Consider the following 23,000-nt stretch of genomic DNA (forward strand, 5'->3'; position numbering starts at 1 on the left):
TGAGATGGGGGGTCCGTGGTCAAATGCATATAATTTTGGGGGTCCTTCACATGAAAAGGTTTGAGAACCACTGACACAGTAGTCTCTCAAGAACAGACTAACTGAGCTCCATTTAAGTGAAATGGACCTTTTCTTTGACGATGGCGAGACAGATTGCTGACATAGAAACATAGGGTTTTTCAAAAAAATCTTAGAAGGATTCAAAAGACACCTATAGAATCGGGTCAAAATTCTAATTTTCACGATTTTCCAAAAATAGCAGATCTAGAAACGAGTGCCGCGCTGTGAGCTTGTATATCTGCTGTTTTTCAATAGTTAAAGCATAAAATAATGATACACAATGATGTGTACCCGTTCTAAATGGGTTAACCACTTCAACCCTGTATAATTAGTTGACTGATGTACGCGTCATGTTGTGAGCTTCTGGGGCAGCAGTGTCTATCAAGAGGTATAGTCAGGGGTTATCTTAAGAAATAGTGTCAAATCCTGGAATAAATTCCTTACCAAAAGGTTTCTTCACCAATGTGTTTGTAAAGGTGTCTAGTAACACATCCCACAAAGACTGAAATTCAGTTTCCCTAGGATAAACCACAGCTGATGAAAGTTGGAGTCCCATTAAATTAACTATACAGGATAAAACACAAATAAATATGCTTTAAGTAGCATGTGAGGGGTCAAACTAGGGGTTTCTGCTCGCAATGGATTCTGAATCCATTGCAAGCATTTGTTTTGCACAAAAAAAAAAAAAAAAAAAAAAAACATTTCTTGGGCTATAAACAGCCCCCATAAAATTATGGTTTAGTGATGAGTCATCACTTTTCACAGTTTTGTGGGAGCCGCCGTAGATCGTCTTATTTCACAATGTTCGCCTCTTGTACTTAATATTTGACAGTTTGGCCAGTCCTGTCGAATATTCGACTATTCGAATACTTTGAGGTCGAATAATTCGAATACTAAAAATCACTATTCGTGAATGCGCTACTGTATAGGTGTCTTATTAGAGTAGCCGGGGGCGGCATAGCTCAGGGGTAGAGAAACCGATATTAGAGCTCGAAGGGTTCCCGAAGGGTTCCCAGTTCGAATCCGGGCTCCCCCTGAGTTAATGTCGAAGAGTCCTTGAGCAAGACTCTGAACCCCTAATTGCTCCCGGTGAGTAGGTTGGTGCCTTGCATGGTTTCCACCACCATCGGTGTATGAATGTTTGAATGCGTGAATGGGTGAATGTAATGCACAATCTATGTGAAGCGCTTTGGATAAAAGCGCTATATAAATGCACCATTTACCATTTTATTAGATGCTCCTGTGCTGCAGCATCTTAATACTTACAGTTTTTGACGATGAAGATTTCACAGCACATCCGTTCTTTGTTCGTCACATTGTTGAAATGTATTTTCCGATGATGATGGTGTGTATAATTGTATCACCGCCACTCGTACCGGGGGATTCATAAAGGTTCAGGAGCCACCCCAGCGCTATAGAGCTCCATCGATTTTATTTGATTAATTGTTCTGCATTTGCCAATTAATTTGCTCTACCTCTTAGCTGAAGGTCTTAAATAATGGCCAGCTAATATCCGTGGTCTAACTGTTCCGCTGTCAAGAATGGTACTGCATGAATGATACTGTTGGAAGTGGAACCACACAGAATAGCATTGCATGCTGAATTCTACAACTTACACCAGCAGTGGCATACAGCAGTGATTATAACAAGCTTAATATAATAATAAATATTAAGCTATTTCTTCTTCAAAACCTTGTGAGTGAGTTTTCATTGTGATGCCGATAAATAAGAACATTTAACTTAAAGGAATGGACAATGATGCGTACGTCCAGAGGGCCAATGAACCCACTTTTCTGAGCCTAATTATTCTAAAAACTACAGATAACAGAAGAAAACACTGAATGTTGAAAGCTCTGTTTCTTTTTTATGTAATTGAGGTCAGGAAACATAAAAAAAAAAGTATTTAAAAAATGAAATTTTGATGTCATATGACCTTTAAAGTATACAGTGTTAGTTCCATTGATCCAAGCTGGAACACAATCAATACAGATAGATAGATAGATAGATAGATAGATAGATAGATAGATAGATAGATAGATAGATAGATAGATAGATTGATTGATTGATCATGAAAATAACCCTGCCCTGAAAATGCACACAGCACAGCCATCTGACCACTTAAAACACATGGCTGACTAACCGGTCATTTTGACTGATTTTGTGATTGCAAAGTGCAATAACTCTCCCCGTGAAGGTCTCAGAAATGTCCCCTTCCATGACTTTTCCTAAATACTCAAGACATATGTTCTCGTTTTTTTTGTCCCCCCTTCTGAAACGTTTCCTAAGTATGAAATAATATACATTTATACCACTCTGACTGCATTTATAGGTCAAATTGACAGGTAAAGTTCTCTATTCTAGTTCTATTAGAAGACAATAGAACCCCCGCTGGCAGCAGGGGAGGAGGTGTGACGTCCTACTTACTCTTTTGCCCAAAAGGGGGAGAGAATTACAGGTCATTTCGACAGATAAATGTAGTCAGAGAAGAAGTGATTTATTTTCAGTCACCGAGTGTTAACTCATACAGTGCCCAGAATCACCACATGAGGGCGCCCAATGGCCAGAGAATCCACCATAGACATACGCTGTATATGCACAAGCCGTGCGCAGCCATGACGCGCCTGAACACTTTCCTTTGTGTCATGAACAGGAACAGGATGAAGTTAGCTTGAAGTTAGCTATTGGCTACCAAGCATTTTAGAAGCCCTATTTTCGGCGATTTAGCCGTGATTAAACCTTGTGCACCTCATGGATATGCATGGAAAAGAGAAAATGTGCTCTAAAGATCATGGATTGCATTGGAGTGGACGGCAAATATCGGCGGCGCGACGCTCTCGCGGGCCGATGTAAACAGACCGCGGCCGGGATAGGCACTAGAAGAGTTAACACAACAGCCATGTTAAGTGGTGATATGGGTGGGTGGATTTTTGACATTACTTTTGTAGAATCTTGAGATTTTACAAAGTGGGCCCTGAACCAGGAAAGGTTACAAACCAGTGGCATACGGTCTTTGGTTGTTGGTTTGCCAAGGCAGCGAGATTTTTGTGCAGAGCAAAAATAGGTTTCTATCAGTCACTGGAAAATATGAAACACAAGTCAAGTCAGTCACTTCTCATGGTGTTCTTGTGTGGGTGGAGGGAAGGACATCTATTTGCAATGCTCTGCCTGTTTGGTTTTCCCTGGAGGTGAAAAGAGACGATTCAGACCTAAAGTCACTGACGTGCAGAGAATGTTAGAGAGGCAGAGGCTGACATTTACAAAAAGGGCCTTTTGGTGGAAATATTGTAAAATAGCAGACCTCCAAGCTCACAACGCATCGCAGCGCGTTGCTGGCGTTTCATAACGAATGCGGAATTACAGTTGAACATGGATTGATGGATAGATGTCAAGATAGTTGAAATTGGTTGGTTCAAGCCTGTGTGTGTGTAAACATTAATTCATAATATATATATACTGTATATCTTTTACAGGAAGAAAACAGGTTAGGTGAACCTTTATTCTCTTTTTGTTATTGTTAACTCATACCCTGCCAAAAAAGAAGTTTCTATGATAAAAACGTCTTTAAAACGTCTTTTTCACTATGGACCTCCCTGCCAGACGTCTTCTGAACGTCTTTTTTAAAAAAATAATAAAAAAAAAAAAAATTTGGAAAAATTTTTTTTGAAAAAAAAAATTTGCATGATCGCGATCGCGAAATTGCATGTTTAACCCCCATACCAACCCCATCTTTCAAACATGGCAGCCATGTTTGTTTACATTTGAAGAAAACATAAGGGCTCCTTTCTCCTGAATGCCTGAACGGATTTCCAAGCGGATTTTTTTGTTTGAAAGCTGTGAAAAGCATGCACATGCATAGTGCATGATCTGTGCACGAATGTGTGCACCAGCGTGCACACTATTTTTTTAACCCTTTGTTGGCGAACCGGCAATATAAGAGGTCATCCCACTTTAAATATGGCACCGACTGAGTTAAACAGGTGCACAATATCTTTTTAAAATGTTTAATTTAATCTCCTGTTGTTGAATCATTTTATTAAACATTGACCGTTATCCCCCAAGGGCCTATCCTCGGCCCACTCCTTTTTTTCCCCCTTATCTATTCACCGAAAATAGCTGGGAACACTCTGAGCTCTGAGCTCATAGATTGTCTATTTTCCCAGAATATTCCCAGTATTCTTTTTGACTTGCCAAGAATCGTGACGCCTAGGGTTCATGTGGTAAATGTTTATGGGCCACTGGGCCGCTGTAGCACTTGCCAACCCCCGCCCTGTCTACACACACACACACACACACACACACACACACACACACACGCGCGCACGCACACGCGCACACACACACACACGCACGCACGCACGCGCACACACGCACGCACGCACGCACGCACACACGCACGCACGCACGCACGCACGCACGCACGCACGCACACACGCACACACACACACACACCTCCCTCTGCTTGCTTCCTGCCTGCTTCAGGGGCGTCACAAGGGGGGGAAAAGTGGGACTGAGTTACCAGGGCCCAAGGTGGAGGAGGCCTTCATTATCGTGAAGATTTGTGTAAAACTTTGAATATACATATACAGTTTTTAAGCGAACATTTGTAACTAAAATTTTGCTTCTGGGGGGTCGATGGAAGTAAATATTTTGAGATGGGGGACCCTAGAAGGATTTGAAATATTCAAAGACAAAGAATGACAAAAATAGCAGATCTACAAGCTCGCAGCGCGCTGTGAGCTTGTATATCTGCTATTTTTCAATAGTTAAAGCACAAAATAACGTGTTATAATGCGTTCCCAGTCTAAATGGGTTAAACCCCTCCTCCCCCTATGAAGAACATTCATGGGGGGGCCCCGCAGTGAATCCTTGTACCCAGGGCCCAGGATCTGGTGGTGACACCCTTGCCTTTTTGTGGGCTGTGCCACTGTTCCCCTGGCTGCCAGTCTAAGCCCAGGCCATATGGTCCTGCCTGGACAAAATATAACATGACCCAAAGGTTACGTTTACAGGCCCGGTCCACGCCTTAGCAGCATGTCCCCCCCCCCCCCCCCCCCCCCCGTACCCCTGTTGGGGACTGAGTGGACTGCATATACAGTACAGTACAGTACAGTATACATGCTCGTATGTAGTAGGGATATGGGACGATAAGCCATATTATACAACAGCAGTGCACCTAGTATCATTTAGGGATCGACCGATTATCGAAACGGGAGATAATCGAAGTCGATATTCATAACATTTATTAATATCGCAACATATCGATATCGAAAAAAAAAAAAGTAAAAGAAAAAAATCAATATATTTTTTTTTATAATTTTATAATTTTTTGCATCTTGGTTACTGATTTTCTCCGATTTCCTGCTGCGGAATACGTTTTTAACGGTATTCTAGTATGTGGTGACTAGATGTGAGCCTCTAGACATTTAGAATGGGAAAAATATATACATTAATTAACTACTATTTCAAATTGGGGGATACATTTCTTTTTTTTTTTTTTTTTTTTACTTACCTTCGGCTCGCTCCTGCAGCAAGGCTGGCGCGCAAATAACCGCGATAATGCACACCCTCTCGTGTAATATTGCTTAATTATCGTTTATCGCGATAAAAAACACTCACGATGATCGTATATCGTGGAGATTGATATATCGGGATGTCGTCCTCCGTCATGCACTGGGATCAATTCACCTTTTATTTGCCGAGCTGCATATCCGGTACCACTTAAACCCTCTATAACTGGTAAAAGTTACTTGTAATATACGTACTTGATACGTCTTTTTTTCACTCTATCAAATGTCTTGCCAAAAAATAGCCGATCTACAAGCTCACAACGCATCGCGTTGCGAGGCGTTGTGAGCTTGTAGATCGGCTATTTTTTGGCAAATGTTCCGCCCCAGGATAATGGATTTTGATTATCGCGATAATATCGTAAATCGTGATTTCTTTTGTCACAATAATCGTGATATGAAATGTTCATATCGTCCCATCCCTAGTATGTACATGCATTCGTGCATAAATATGCATAAAGATTATAGTTTTAGTTTATTTATTTATTTTTCCCATGTAAAAGACACATTGAATTTCATAAACACACTTCAAAAACACATTTCATACATTTCCTTTCCCTGGAAAAAAAGGAATAGACTGAAGCCTAAGCTTATTACGTCTACCCTAAAGTTTTTTTAAAACATGTGAAACATCATTAGTATAACAGTTATTCAAACAATTCCTGTACATTTATATAACATGATTCCACTCGATAATACAGCAATCAAAACGATTACGATACAAAAGTTTAAATAAACATTTTATTTCTCCTAAATTCCATAAATCCTTAAATCTGGTAATAATAAAATAGTACCACTAGCAACTTAAATGAAGGACTCTCCACTAAGATAAGATCGTCCTTTTACTCTGCATAGCTATCTATGGTTTTGTTTTTAAAAAAGTTTCTTAAACTTATCCATATTTGTACACTCTTTTAATTCATTATCACATTTGTTCCACAGCTTGACTCCCTTGACCGTTACACATCTACTTCGGATATTTATCCGTTCCTTTTTTTTTTTTTATATGAATTTTCCTCTCAATAGATACCGACTCTCTCGCATTGAGAACAACCCCTGGATACAGTCGGGAAGTGATTTGCATTTAGCTCTGAACAGTATCTCTAGCGATTATTGATTTGATTCATTCCTTTTTCAGATAATATTGGGCGTGTTCTTCATCCTGGTGGCGCTTCTGTTCACCGTTGCCCTTTTCATTTCAAAGTAAGTAATTATGTATACGGTTACAGAGTAACAGATGTCATGCACTGTGATTATGTTATACCAGATAATGAGTGGGATAATATCATTATTGTAATTAACCCATTTTTGGCCTAGAATTATTGACTGCTTTAACTATTGAAAAATAGCAGATATACAAGCTCACAGCGCGGCACCGAGTGCCGCGCTGCAAGCTTGTAGATCTGCTATTTTTTTTAAATCATGAAAATGTGTGCAAATCTTTGAATATATGTATTTTTAAAGCAAACGTTTGTAACTAAAATGTTGCTTCTGGGTGGTCCCTGGAACTAAATATTTTGACATGGGGGTCCTTGACCAAATAAATATCAGTTTGGGGGTCCTTCACATGAAAAGGTTTGAGAACCACTGACATAGTAGTCTCTCAAGAACAGACTAACTGAGCTCCAAGTGAAAAGGACCTTTTCTTTGACGATGGCTGGCCAGATTACTGACATAGAAACACAGGTTTTTTAGAAGGATTCAAAAGACACTTATAGAATTTTCACGATAAAAAAAAAAATAGCAGATCTACAAGCTCGCAGCGCGGTACTCGGTGCCGCGCTGAGAGCTTGTATATCTGCTATTTTTCAATAGTTAAAGCATAAAATAATGATACACAATAATGTGTACCCGTTCGGAATGGGTTAAGCCTGTGCAATGCTGTATATTGTGAAACGAGAATACATATCAAATGGGATTTTGCATTTCATAATGTCATGATATACAGTAGCAAAGAGATCTTTTCCTGGTTTGAATCAACTATGCCTTATTTTTACTTAAAAATGTGTCAAAGATTTTCAAAAATAGCACTAATAGGAGAACTACAAGCTCTCAAGGAATCACATTATGAGCTTGTAGAGCCACTGTTTTGGAACATTTTTTTTTTTTAAGTTGAAAAGAAAGATTTTCATATTTTGTGGAGTTTGGTCCAAAATATTGCGATATTTGATTTTGGTGTGAGTTTCTTTTTTTTTTCTCATATAGTCAGGGGAAATTAGCAGAATACCTGTCAAATCTGGGAATACATTTCGTACCAAACAATTTCTTCACCAATGTGTTGGTAAAGGTGTCTAGTAACATATCTAACAAAGATTGAAATTCAACATCCCTAGCAAAATGTTTGACAGCTAGGGTAATTCTGGGTCTCATTCACTTACTATAGACTGTACTATAAGGGAACAAATCACTCCCAAAAATATGCTTTAAGTGGGATGTGAGGGGTCTAACTAGGTGTTTTTCATTATTCTGAATCCATTGCAAGCATTTGTTTTGCACGAAAAACATTCCTTGGGACAAAAATGGACCCCATACACCTTGTGAAGCTGTCAAACATTTTGCTAGGGATGTTGAATTTCAATCTTTGTTAGATATGTTACTAGACACCTTTACGAACACATTGGTGAAGAAATTGTTTGGTAAGGAATTTATTCCCAGGGTTTTATTAAAATTCCCTGACTAATAGTCTTCTTGTTGTGTTGTTTCAGTTTGGACAAGGCCATGCATTCTGCTGGCATCAGCTCTGGCTTCATCATCTTTGGCACCAACCTCACCAACCCACTGAATGAACTCCTGTTGGCCCTGCAACCTGTGAGTCTTACCTTGACATCTGTGCTGGAATTACAAAAAAAACATTCACTTTGATTTCCCTGAAGTTGGGCCCTATTTTAACCCATTAAGACCTGCAGGCCAACTCTACAAATGCCTTCGAAAATGTTGAATTTTTCGGAAATGTTCAAAAAGAGCAGGTGTACACGGTTGTTTGTATATCTGCTATTTTTGAACAGCTAACGCTAAAATCTAAAATCAAAGATTTTAAGGGGTTAATGGCAAAAGGGAATCTTATAATGAAGCATGAAATAAAAGCTTTTTTCTAATTTATTTCTAAATCCGCCAAGGTGGAAAGTTTACAGTTTACAGTTTACAGTTTACATTTAGGCATTTAGCAGACGCTTTTAATCCAAAGCGACTTACAATAAGCAGATAAAAACATCACAATAATAAACAAGATAATATGTCAGTACATCAACAGCAATATAACAAATGCAAGTGGATATCTATCTAGAAAAAAACACAATATAATCAGTAAAGGAAAAAAAAGTTCTAAAAAACCTAAAAAACAAATGCTAACTAGCTTGCTTCCTGTATGTTCATTGATTTTTCAGTAGTGCTAAGGGTTTAGGTGGAGTCTGAAAAGGTGAGTCTTCAGTCCGCGGCGAAAGCTAGCGAGTGAGTCCGTTGTTCTAAGTGCGACAGGGAGTTTATTCCACAACTTGGGGGCCAGGGGGGCAAACTGTCTCGGACGAGTGGATTTTTGCCCTGGGGTTTTTAGCGAGGGTTCTGTCAGCATCCCTGTGTTGGTTGATCTAAGTGAACAGCAATCCAAAATAAATGTTGCAAGACGGACTTATCTCAGTTAACCAAAGAATGTAAGTGGAGGAACGCGCACATGCTCCAGTTTTGTATAGAAGCTGTATTGTTGGGTGTTCTCCAACATATTGAATTATACTGTAGGAAAATGAAAGTACCTGTGTTCTTCAACATAGGTACTCATTCTCCATAAAACTGTCGACATTTATATAACGGTTTGGTCAAATCACACAGTCTGACTGGTTGATGGTTAATAACGCCACATAATATCACACAAGTCGCACAAATCCACCCACCATTAAGGGCAGGTGCTGGACCCGTAGAGACCAATCATGAAAGATAACCGGAAGGTTGGCACAGTGTCGCTCCCTAAAGTGCAATTTATTGCAACCGTGATGTCTGGAGCCCATGCTCTTCTTAAGACTAAACAGAGATAATATTTAAATACATCTATGCTGGTCACCTGATCATTTCAAAAACATAAATTGCCCAGAAGTATTTTTGTATTTATTTACCTTTTTCTTAAATTTTTTATCCAAAACTTTTGCAACCCATTTTCAAATGAAACCAAATGGACCCGTAAGGTTCCATTTGGTTTCATTTGTATACTATCAGAGTTAAGGGGAGACCTTGACATTTTAAAGTTTGAGAACTACTGATTTAGACCAAAATGCAGATTTAACTGAATTCTGTAATGAATCTCTGTATTAACAATTCAACAGGATTTTTTATAAGGCTCCCTCGTATCACGATATATACGATACCTCTGAAAAGGCATATCGTGGAGACATCGTATCGTCTCAACGATATTTATCACCATATCGCCCACCCCTACCTGGGGGTATTAAAGGTGTATTCAGTGATAATGAAAGTGGCCGGGGGTCATCTTGCCCCTTACTGGCCTTACAGCGTGGAAATGTTTATTTTTTTATAGATTTTTTTACACCATTATAATGTTCTCGTTTTGATCATCAGACCCAATCACTGAATATCGGTAGGCCTACATCTCCAGCTTCAGTATATGTATGCTGCTGATTTACTACCAGACTGTGGCATTTTATGAGTTCAGTAGTTTACAATCGAGGCATTTAGCAGACGTTCTTAATTCAGAGCGACTGTGGTTCTCAAAACCTTTATTTTGACCATCATAACTAAACATCATAACATAACTACAGCCATACTCTACCCTGATTGGTCGAGGACTGGCTGGCCACCTCTGAAAACCAAATCTAGCTATGCTCGTAACACGGGCCATGGTGGAAGTCCTTATATGGTCAGCACACATTCTAGTGAGGAGAATGAATGGAAAATGTACCAATTATATTTGTATTTGAATGAAATACAATCACTGAATATACCTTTAAATAAAACCCCTCCAACAATACTGTCCTTGCATGTGACTACTGAACTGAAGGAGATGTTACTGAACTGAACTCTCTCATTCTCTCAACTCTTTGTGATTCCACAGGTTTTCCCGTTGGACTACATTCTGATTACAGTCATCACTGTGTACTTTGTGCTCACATCCATGGCTGGCATTCGCAACATGGGCATCTGGTTCTTCTGGATACGGGTAGGAAGAGACCCCCACTGTCCTTATAACACCTCAGTGGATAAAGGAAGATGGTGACAGGTTCTTCCAACCTAAATCCCATTGTTCTGATGTGATTAGATAATCTAGCCATCGTTTAGCCACTCGCCATTTTGTGACGTCAACGTTCTTTGGATAAATAAACAGAATACATACCGTAAGGTGTTTTTCCACACTTGTCCACGTCACTGCAGAACAACGGGAGTCGTTTAGGTTGAAAGGTCGGCCAAGTTATCCTTTTGCTCTTCTTTTCAATCCTGTACTTTAGTGTGCAGATTTTCTGTGCAGCACGTTGTGACTTTGTCTGGAAAGGTGCTATAAATAAAGTTATTATTATTACTAGAAATACTGTTCCTACGAAAGATCTACCCTTTGGCTGCACCTCATTGGCTAAGGGCCCTGCCTTTGTACCAGGGACGTGCTGGGCCCCTGATTCAGCCCGGGAAAAAGAGTTGGAGAGGCCCTCATTGCGTGCTATAGAGAGAGATCTCTCTATAGCGCTGCTGCTACTCAAAGATTTGCCATTTCAGATCATGACAAGTGACAAGTCAGTGGGCCAATTACATGAGTTATATTTCGTTGTTGTCGGGTGGAAACCTTGTATGTCCAAAACCGTTTATTTTGTATTTATCATTTTAAAAATGATTTAAACTAGTGAAAACAGCCGATCTACAAGCACATGAGGCGTTGTGTGCTTGTAGATCTGCTGTTTTCACTACTTTTGTGCAACGGCCTTGTATGATGAAGCAGGGCTTTGCTTTGCGAAAAAATGTATGAATTTGAAACTTGGAGATACAAGGTTTCTACCCGACAGTGACGATTTACTTTGTTGGCCGCCCAGCCCCCAAAATGGCCGACATTTTATTTTTTCCTAATGGCTGGCCTGGACCGGCCGGGAATGAACCGGCCGTTCGGGAGTTGTCCCGTTTTTCCCAATGGCCAGCCTGTCCCTGCTTTGTACTGTCGGTACAAAGGCAGTGTCTTATGTCATTTTGAGGAGAACTTGACTGATAGATTACTTAATTTTTGAGAAGAACTTGATAGATAAATAATGAAGATAACATACATGTGCTTGCTTTCAGCAAGCCCACAATTATTACTTATTAAATACTCTTTGGCAAATGTATGTTGTCAATATTTGTTTTATACTCTATGCCATACTGTATCTTCATCAAAGGTATGGCATACATACAGTATTCTGGGCATGATTTTGCGAACACAGATGCAACTACTACAAGACTTGACTGATGTTTTCTTTTGCAGTTGTACAAAATAAGACCCAAAAGAACGCGTCCCCAGGCCCTTCTGTTCCTCTGTATGATCCTCCTGCTGATCGTCCTTCACACCAGCTACATGATCTACAGCCTGGCGCCGCAGTATGTCATGTATGGCAGCCAGAAATACCTCGTACAGGTGAGTCAACCCTTCACACCAGCTACATGATCTACAGCCTGGCGCCGCAGTACGTCATGTATGGCAGCCAGAAATACCTCGTACAGGTGAGGTCAACCTGCGTCTGATGTGTTATGACACCAATCAATGCCTTTTCAAGCTCTTTTGATTCAATCTGTCCCACCTCTAGCTATTACTGTCTGTCTGTGTGTGGTGGGGCACATCTTTTTGTAAAAGTGAACGCTAGGGCTTTCAGAGAGTGCCGTCTTTGCCAGAAGCGAGTGTGTTTATTTAACCCATTTAGGGCCTGGAATTATTGAATGCTTTAGCTATCGAAAAATAGCAGATATACAAGCTCACAGCGCGGCACCGAGTGCCGCGCTGCAAGCTTGTAGATCTGCTATTTTTGAAAAAGTTGTGAAAATGTGTGCACATCTTTGAATATATTTATTTTTTAAAGCGAACGTTTGTAACACAAATATTTGCTTCTGGGTGGTCCCCGATACAATATTTTGAGATGGGGGTCCGTTGCCAAATACATATAATTTTGCTGGTCCTTCACATGAAAACATTTGTGTCCCAGCATAGCAGAGGGGCAGTCATTTTGGAAAGCACAGCTTTAGACCAGCCCTGAAATTATTATTATTTCTTTTTTTCTAAAATGTGATAAAGCCACAAAAGCATTTCATAAATATCAGGCTACATTTCACTTAAACGCCAGAGCTTAACTCTGCATGTAAATAAGACTTTTTTTAATTAATGTGAAGAGAAACCTCACATTTTGCAGGTTACATTTTATCTAAATGGCTGAATTTCTCAGATCTAGTATTTCTGCAGGCATAACTCTATAAGCTATATCTACAAAACTGTTGGGTCAATCTTCACAACCAATATATCATTTTGTAGCTATGATTCCCAGCTTTCAAATGAAATAAAAAAATGAAAATGAAAAAAATTTCAATGACTAGCCCTCAGCTGTGTTCGGTCACATTTGAGAACCACTGACATAGTGGTCTCTCAAGAACAGACTAACTGAGCTCCAGCTAAGTGAAAAGGACCTTTTCATTGACGATTGCTGACATAGAAACACAGGTTTTTCAAATAAACCTTAGAAGGATTCAAAAGACACTTAATGAATCGTAACAAAATTCTAATTTTCACGATTTTTTTAAAATAGCAGATCTACAAGCTCGCAGCACGGCACTCAGTGCCACGCTGTGAGCTTGTATATCTGCTATTTTTCAGTAGTTAAAGCATGAAATAAAATGCATCATATGACCAGTTGTAGCATGCTGAAATCGGCTGAAATACTAAAATATCTAAAAACACAGATTGAACACAAAAAATAACTCAGGATTGTGTTGATCGTGTCCCACACAACAATAAAATAAGATCTGGTTGTCCCAGAGGTGACCTGGTCCTATAAAGTGCCAATAGTACTAGAAAGTACTCATTATGCAGAATGTCCTGTTTCACAGGTTTCCCAATGAATAAAATGTAGAAAAATCATTTGAAAATAGCCGATCTACAAGCTCACAATGTGTCGCAACGCGACCCATTGTGAGCTTGTAGATCGGCTATTTTCAAATGGCAGGTATGTACCTATATATGTCAGAAATAAATGTATATATGGTTGAAGTTATTTGTCATTATAATCAAAATCTACAAAGTAACTAGTAATTAAAATGAGACACTCTTTTGAACGGCTCGTTGAAAGGAACGGATCCCAGGAGATCCGGCTCACTTCAAAAATCCATAAATCCCATCTCTAATCAACAGGTTTCTAGTCTAGAGGTTGTGGCTGTTTTATTGTTTTCCTTCTGAGGTGTATTATAGGGTAGGATTTGTTCTTATTATTCCCATGCTAATCAGACCCATGCCTCCTATGGATATTGTGTGTGTTTGATCTTAGAGCCAGACGTCTTCAGAAGGGCTTTCACCTGGGAATTCCACCTCTGGGACAACCAAGATCTGTGACGCCGATGCGCCTGAAGGTAAGTCTGACTGATCCCTGCTGATAGAGTGGGAACAACACTGTTTACATAACGTACGGCACGCGCAGCATCTCACCGGTCCGACCGCCTCCCAGGGGCGTCACACCAAATGCTGGGCCCTGGGTACAAGTATTCACTGCGGGCCCCCCATGAATGTTAACTACCGGTATTGAAAAATAGCAGATATACAAGCTCACAGCGTGGCACCGAGTGCCGCGCTGCGAGCTTGTAGATCTGCTATTTTTGAGAAATCGTGAAAATGTGTGCAAGAAACCTATGTCAAGGACCCCCAAGATGATATGTATTTGGCCACGGACCCCGATCTCAAAATATTTAGTTCCAGGGACCCCCTCCCCCAGAAGCAAAATTTGAGTTAGAAATGTTCGCTTAAAAAATACATATATTCAAAGATTTTCACACATTTTCACAACGCTCGCACAACGCTCGCAGCGCGGCACTCGGTGCCGCGCTGTGAGCTTGTATATCTGCTATTTTTCAATAGATAAAGTTACTAGGGCCCCTCCACCTTGGACACTAGTAACTCAGTCCCACTTTCCTCCCCCTTATGACGCCCCTGCCACCTCATCATCAAACTTTGATCCCTCACAAAAGGAATTCATTCCGAGTGAAAGAAAAGGATACGTGTAGAGACTCTAGGGGATGGGACGATATGAAAATGTCATATCACGATTATTGTGACGAAATAAATCGCGATTTACCATTATTATCGCGATAATCAAAAGCCATTATCCTGGGGTAACGTTTGCCCAAAAATTGCAGATCTACAAGCTCACAACGCGACACATTGCGTTGCGACGTGTTGCGACGCGTTGTGAGCTTGTAGATCGGCAATTCTTTTGGCAAAGACATTTGATAGAGAGTGGAAAAAGACTGCATCAAGTACGTATATTCTAAGTACCTTTTACCAATTACAGAGGGTTTAAGTGGTACCGGATATGCAGCTCTGCAAATAAAAGGTGAATTGATCCCAGTGTATGACGGAGGACGATATCACGATAAATTAAATCTCCACGATACGATTATCGGGAGTGTTTTTTTTTATCACGATAAACGATAACATCGCTTATCGTCCCATCCCTACCCTCACAAAAGGAATGAATTCCGAGTGAACGTGAGGATGTGGATGTGTGTAGAGACTTGAACATGCCTTGTACAACAGTGACACTGTAAGCCTCTTCATCTCCATCCATTATTTACCGTACAGATTAAAGACAAAGACAACCATTTACTTATGCATTTGGTGGCCTCTCTTGCTGTCGACGCTCATTGCCTTAAGTCACCCATGAAAACACAATGTGGAAATACGGCATCCACTTTTCCAGCGAGAAATAATGTATTAATGTATTGTCTAATACTAGAGTGGGGAAGACGAAGCAAGGCAACGGTGCAGCATCACTGTCACATGAACAGTACCTATTATTAAGGGAGATATTTTTAAACCCTAATGAGGAAAGGGCAAGTACAGTGTGAAGATAAAGGTTTTAACCCCTAATGAGGAAAGGGCAAGTACAGTGTGAAGCTAAAGGTTTTTCACCTCAAACTTGTAGAATGTTACTGTTGAGCAGGAAAGAAAATACACATTGTTTTATACAGTACAAGTGTCTAGTCGGGGACCAGACTACGGGAACGATGTAAATAGGGAATGAATGCCCCACCCTTTAATGCAAACCCCATTATACCTGTTGTCATAGGACCCATTTTGATCATCTGTTTGCCTGTGTCCATTTATGCCCATACTGTATATGGAGATATCTGTATCTGTCTTGTCTGCGTCCATTTTATGCCCATATATCGAGATCTCTGTATCGGAATGCCCTGATGTCAGACATACAGGGGCGAATGGTTCTCAAGATATGCGGATTAGTTACATACATACACACTCACAGAGATTTCTCGCATTTATTGTAAGATGCATACAGTATGTTAGGGCTGCTGTTATAATGGTTAGTACATGTGATTAATAGTTGATCATCTATATTCTCTATTCTTACTAAGAATAAAGAATTTAGATGATCTACTAGCTCACAACACATTGTGAAGCAAGGCATTATGAGCTTGAAGATCTGCTATTTTGGCTGTTTTGGAACATTTGATTATTATTATTTTTTTAAAGGAGCTATAGTCAACTTTTTCTTGAAAAACGGATGCTAAAATAAAAATAATGTTTCGTAAATATTTTATAAAAAAAATAAGCTTCATATTATGTGTTTCTATTCAAAAATGACCACAAAAAGCGTAAAATAATCATTTTGGCCATTGTCAGACCGACACTTTGTTTACATTCTAGTCTATAGACTAGGATGTAAACAAAGTGTCGGCCCTACAATGAAAAAGTTGACTATAGCTCCTTTAAGTATCTGAAATTGTTGGGGATGGGTCGGTTGATCATTTAATAATTCTTTAATCATCAATCCTACCCATCCTTGTTTCTCCTCCCAGTGAAATAATTTACGGCCATCTGTGAAGTTCTTTTTCATCCACAAAGGTAACGCATGCAGCAGCAGCCGTGCGACAGTTGTATCGCTCCAGTTGTATCGCTCCAGTTGTATCGCTCCAGTTGTATCGCTCCAGTTAGGGGGACCCATACTGTATGATTGTGTTCATTCAGTCGCCGCGTGTTCAATAATTCAAAACAGCGTGATTTATTTTGACTCACGATTACCACATCGGTCACTCGTCTCCCAGTGTTTTCCTTTTTGTGTGTGCGTGGGCTCGCCTTTTTATTCCCATCCGCGGTGCCTTGAGGTCACTGTACTCGTTGCAGCACTGAAACCCACGGTGCGTAGCAAGCATGAGTCATGACTGCAGAGGGGGACCACTAAATCACGTTGTTATACCATGTAGACCGGGTACACATTATTGGGCGTAATGTTTTGCTTTAACCATTGAAAAATAGCAGACATACAATCTCACAGCGCGGCACCGAGTGCCGCGCTGCGAGCTTGTATATCTGCTATTTTTGAAAATGTGTGACATAGAAACATTTCTTTGTCAGTGGTGCTCAAACCTTTTCATGTGAAGGACCCCCAAAGTGATATGTATTTGGCCACGGACCCCCATTTCAAAATATTTACTTCTAGGGACCCCCCAGAAGCAAAATTTTAGTTAGAAATGTTTGCTTTAAAAATACATATACTGTATTCAAAGATTTGCATACATTTTCACGACTTTTCAAAAATAGCAGATCTACAAGCTTGCAGCTTGTATATCTGCTATTTTTCAATAGTTAAAGCATAATTCTAGGTCTAAATGGCTTAAACCATAACAAAGCAAACATAATGGCGATGTGCTTGTTCTTTTTCCCTGTGGTGATATATTTTGGACAACTTGTTGGCCTTAGTTGGGATTAGGCTCATACTTTAAACCCTATATGTGTTGACTAGAGTCCCCCATGGCTCTATAATATAAACCAGATACCTATGTTTGGGAAACACTCGCTGTAGAATGCTCGCACAAGGTTAAAGAGGCTCCGTGTTCAAGGTAATTGTGCACTGGGAAATAATTCCGCCGTATGACGGTTCTAGGCCTCGGGTCGGCCAGAGAATGTAAGCGAGCGTTTTTCCATCTACAGTACCATTCTGTGTAGCCCCATAACAACTAGCCTCACACAAAGGTCAAGAACAAACTGTCTGCGTCCATGAATATTTAGTGGTAACGCACACAGCTGAAGTAGCAAGTGAGAAGAAGATTCATGGACTTCTATGTACACTGTGAATCGCCCTTGAGTTGTGTTGTTTCTTTTTGGGCGGAGGACAGGGTTGACTTTGGCCCAATGGCGCAAAATAGTCAGTACTGAGAATATTTGACAGCTTTCTCCTTTCCTCTCCTGTCATCATGTCCTCCTGTCCACAGCGGTTCGCACAAGGTCGACTGAAAATGTGAGAGGATAAAATAAATGCAATAATTGCTACTTGGTAATGCACTTCGTAAGTAGACTTGTAGCACTCAACGTCAACACTGATGGAAATAATTGAAGAGCGAGAGAGAAAATCAGCGCTGCTCAGATTGCACGGAGGGATTGTCATTTAGGGAAAAGCAAGCTGCGATGTTTAATCCTGACCTGTATTTGGGTGATACGAGTGACATGATCCATGTTCTGACCACAGGACTATTGTTTACTTGAGTGGTTCTCAACCTTTTCAGGCAGCGACCCCCAAAATAATCATATTTTAACTGGGGACCCCCCACCCTGACCAGCACTAAGAGTTGAGGCATTACATTTTTGTATAACACGGTTCTATAGTGAAAATAGCAGATCTACATGCTCAGAGCGCCTCGCTGTGAGCATGTAGATCGACTATTTTCACAATTTCTGCATCTAATATTTGACAATTTGGCCAATGTTTAATTTGTCATTTTAGAGGTGTTAAATAGTCCTTAATTTGTCACTTTAGAAATGTGCACATACCCTCTATACACTTAAACTATATATTGGTCTGTTTACTGTTGAGAGAGAAAACAATGTTGCACATTAAGCCAATCATCTGTGGACCCCCCAAAATAATTTGGGGACGCCCTTGGGGATGCCGACCCACAGGTTGAGAACCACTGGTTTGTTTACCTCATAGTAAGATAGTGTCACGTGTTGAAAGATGCCAATCTACAAGCTCACAATGCGTTGTGAGCTTGTAGCATTTTCAGTATTTTCTTTATTATATGTTATTGAATATTTTAGGACCAAACAGGGCCTCCAGGTGGAAGCAGGTTAACCCATTTAGGCCTAGAATTATTGACTGCTTTAACCAGTGAAAAATAGCAGATCTACAAGCTCACAGCGCGGCACCGAGTGCCGCGCTGCGAGCTTGTAGATCTGCTATTTTTGAAAAAAGTCGTGAAAATGTGTGCAAATCTTTGAATATATGTATTTTCAAAGCGAACGTTTGTAGCTCAAATTTTGCTTCTGGGTGGTCCCTGGAAACTAAATATTTTGAGATGCGGCTCCGTTGCCAAATAAATATAATTTTGGGGGTCCTTCACATGAAAAGGTTTGAGAACCACTGACATAGTAGTCTCTCAAGAACAGACTAACTGAGCTCCAGTTAAGTGAAAAGGACCTTTTCTTTGACGATGGCTATAGCCAGATTGCTGACATAGAAACATAGGGTTTTTCTAAAAATCTTAGGAGGATTCAAAAGACACTTATAGAATCGGGTCAAAATTCAAATTTTCACGATTTTTCAAAAATAGCAGATCTACAAGCTCGCAGCGCGGCACTCGGTGCCGCGCTGCGAGCTTGTATATCTGCTATTTTTCAATAGTTAAAGCATAAAATAATGAGACACAATGCTGTGTACCCGTTCTGAATGGATTAATAGCATGATAATATGTGTCATGGCCCAGTTCCAGTCCACTTGAGGACTGAAATACTGTATGCCGTCTCTCTACCCCCTGACCACCTCAGGACCCCGAGCTTTTATTCTGTATGCCGTCTCCCCCTGACCACCTCAGGACCCGGAGCTTTTATTCTGACAGTCTTGTAAAAGGCTCCCGCGCTCATAACAGCTGTTGCACCATGGAGCCTGCGGAGGGGGAAGTGTCAAACAGAGAAAGCACATGTGACTGTGGCCATCACACAATCAGAAGTTGATTTAATTTCGCTGGTGTAGACGTTAATCTTCATACTGCCGTGAGATCGAGTGCATTCCACCTTGTCCCTGTCTGTTTCTGACAGACCGGATTAATGATCGAATTAATCAATTTAATTGATTATTAAAAAATAGTATCGGTTTGAATAACATAATATAAAAAAGAGCTTAAGCTTAGCACTCTTAGCACTCTAACTGTGAATATATAGTACCAGTAAGATGCCTAAGGGCGACCTTGCCCTAAAGGGCGAGGTCGCGCCATGTCTTGGCCATCTGGCCAGTGATGTACAGTATATGGCACCAGTTACCCATATATGGAGACCCCTGGTACCCATAGATATTCACAGATATGGGCTTAATATTGATGACATCAGGGATCTCCATATATGGGCATACAAGGGATTTGGTTCCCCTGACATCACAGTGATGTCAGGGCGTGAGAGTCAGCGTGATGTCAGGGGGCCAAACGCCAAACCCATTGACCTTAAAAAAGCGTACACGGACATGATGTGCCATTTCTCATAGTAAAATGCGACCTTCGGTCGCAAAAAACTCAATTAGATAGATACCTTCAAGAGATATCATCAAGAGTGAACGAATAATATATAGATATATACATAAAGTGACCTTAAGCACAACTATCAAAATAGTACAGTGTCCAAATCAAAGTACAGTGTCCAAATTCTAACTCAATTGGATGTCCACACCACAACTATAACAATAACGATGGTGAACAAATTTAGTTGTAGTCGTCATTAGTGATTCTTGATATGTAAAAGAAAAAAGAATAAACACGCTTTTCAATTATTAGATTAATCTAAAAAGTAATCGATAGAATCATCGCTTAAGTCTTAAGTCTGCGTTGCTTGGCTTTGGTAATTGTAGGCAAATGAGTTACTTTTTTAAAAGCATGTCTCTTATAATTGAATACTATTTCACCAGGACTGACTATACTTTTAAGTACTCAATGACTGGGGTTGAGCACTTTGTCCTCCACTGGTTATTTATTAATGTTGTTTTGGAGAGTGGAGTTAAACTACTTAAAGACATCCCAAGGCTATAAAAAGGGAGCGCAGATTCACTTCTGAATTTGATGACACAAATCCTAGAGCTTCCTCCGCTGACAAATCCATGATTCTGTGGGCACAATGACAGAACACAGGGCCATTTCACAGGGATAGAGGCACGTTGTCTTATTCATGAAGGGAACGCACAACAGCAAAATAAAGCTCATTTGAATAGAAACCCTCAAAAAAGCATTCCATAAGATGTTAATGTATGCGTGTGCTTCGGGTATTGTATTTTGCTATGCTTCTCTAATTCTTAGAGCTTAGTGACAGTGTTTTACACTTCTGCATAAATTGGCTCAACCTTCTAAAACCATACTAGTGATGATGTTTTGATGTTAACGGTGTCATTCTTCAGTATTAGATTTACTTTTCAAAAAACGTGTGTGTGTTAGGGCATTCACGAATAGTGATTTTTAGTATTCAAATTATTCGAATAGTCGAATATTCGACAGGACTGGCCAAACTGTCAAATATTAACCCATTCTGTGCCCCAGAAATTAACGGATTAAAATGTCCAGAGTGCCTCTCGCTGGCCCCATTAATGGCCTGTCTCTTATTTTGAAGGCCAGAAGTCCATAGCGTTAACACTTCCGGTCTGACGTCATCGCGTCATGACGTCATGTCGTCCACGCTCGTCGTCCACGTGGTGTTGTGTAATGGCGGAACGGAGCTTTTCAACATGTGTTTTATTAGCGAGCATCTACTGCCATCCTCCCATTTGAAAGTGTTGTTTGGAGATAATGGACATTAAAGATGAGATTCCCCGTCTGCCTCAATGTTATGGGATTACTATTTTGTGCTCGTGGATCCGTGATGATGAGAAATCAGCGACGGAGATCGGCTCGGAACCTTCCGCCATTGTACCCGGTAGGATAACCGCCGTTACAGTAATATATTACTTTTCGAGAGTATACTCGGGATCGGCACTCTGGGTACTCGAGTACTTTTCACAAGTATTCTCGGGAATGGCACTAAATCGGTTAAGTAAGCAAGAGGCGAACATTGTGAAAATAGCCGATCTACATGCTCACAACGCCTCGCGTTGCGAGGCGTTGTGAGCATGTAGATCTGCTATTTTCACAATATTTATCTGCAGAACCGAGTCACATTAAATGTAATACCTACAATTCTAAGTGCTTGTCAGGGTGGGGGTCCCCAGTTCAAATATGTTTATTTTGGGGGTCAGGGCCTAAAAAAGTTTGAGAACCCCTGGTATAGATTAGAGCATTAACAAATTCATCCACCAGGGGCATTGACAACTCATTCTTATGACTTCCTATCTAGCCAAGCTTTATAAACTATACATTTTTTAAAGAGAAAATAATAAAAAAAAAAAAAAAGAAATATGCGAATATTCGACTTCGGTGAACAACATCGAATAGTGACTTTGATATTTGAATATTCAAATATTCAAATATTTGGTGAATGCCTGCCCTAGTGTGTGTGTGTGTGTGTGTGTGTGTGTGTGCATGCGTGTGTGCGTGTGCATGCACGCGCCCACCTACGTACAGTATGTGCATGCGTGCTAATCTTGCAAACTTCTTGACCGTTCAGTGCCAAATGTCTTGTGCACACTGCACATGGCAAGTAAGTGAAGGAAATACTCCTTGAATATCGTTCACATAATGTTTTATACGTTTCACTAGTCATTATAATCGATCATAAAACAACCCCCGAGCACGCCGTCTAAAATTGGTCTACTAGAGCAGGGGTTTTCAAAGTGGGTGACGGGGCACCCTGGGGTGACGGGGCACCCTGGGGTGACGGGGCGGGGGCACCCTGGGGTGCCGCGACGGCAGTCCAGGGGTGCCGTGACATAATTTGATATTTGGAATTTATTTAGTCTCATTTTAAACTTGAAGTACAAAGTTATTTTCAGTCAGTTCTAACCAAAATGGCTATTATCTCAACGTTTCCCTCGCAACATAATCACTAAAATATCGTCACTGTCGGGCAGAAACCTCGTATCTCCAAGTTTTAAATGTGTACGTCTTTTGGTAAAGCAAAGCCTTGCTTCATCATACAAGACTGTCGCACAAAACTAGTGAAAACAGCCGATCTACAAGCACGTTGTGTGCTTGTAGATCTGCTGTTTTCACGTATAGATTTAAAAGTTTTTTTAGACGTCTAAACTT

General features: G+C 40.4%; 1 protein-coding gene across 2 annotated transcripts in view; it reads left to right on the top strand.

The window, feature by feature from the left end:
* The window catches only part of lmbrd1 (LMBR1 domain containing 1), a 438,470-nt gene that overhangs the window by 129,349 nt on the left and 286,121 nt on the right, over positions 1–23,000 (top strand). For both annotated transcript variants that reach the window (XR_013962669.1, XM_080741062.1), the window contains exons 10-14: positions 6,763–6,827; positions 8,330–8,432; positions 10,681–10,785; positions 12,067–12,216; positions 14,108–14,189. Coding sequence is in view for 1 of the 2 variants with exons in the window: in XM_080741062.1 (XP_080597188.1) it covers positions 6,763–6,827; positions 8,330–8,432; positions 10,681–10,785; positions 12,067–12,216; positions 14,108–14,189 (505 nt within the window). In the remaining variant the exon portion in view is untranslated. The remainder of the gene's footprint in view (positions 1–6,762; positions 6,828–8,329; positions 8,433–10,680; positions 10,786–12,066; positions 12,217–14,107; positions 14,190–23,000) is intronic.

This window comes from Nannobrachium achirus (genome assembly GCF_963921795.1).
Source record: "Nannobrachium achirus genome assembly, chromosome: 13".
Lineage (NCBI taxonomy): Eukaryota > Metazoa > Chordata > Actinopteri > Myctophiformes > Myctophidae > Nannobrachium > Nannobrachium achirus.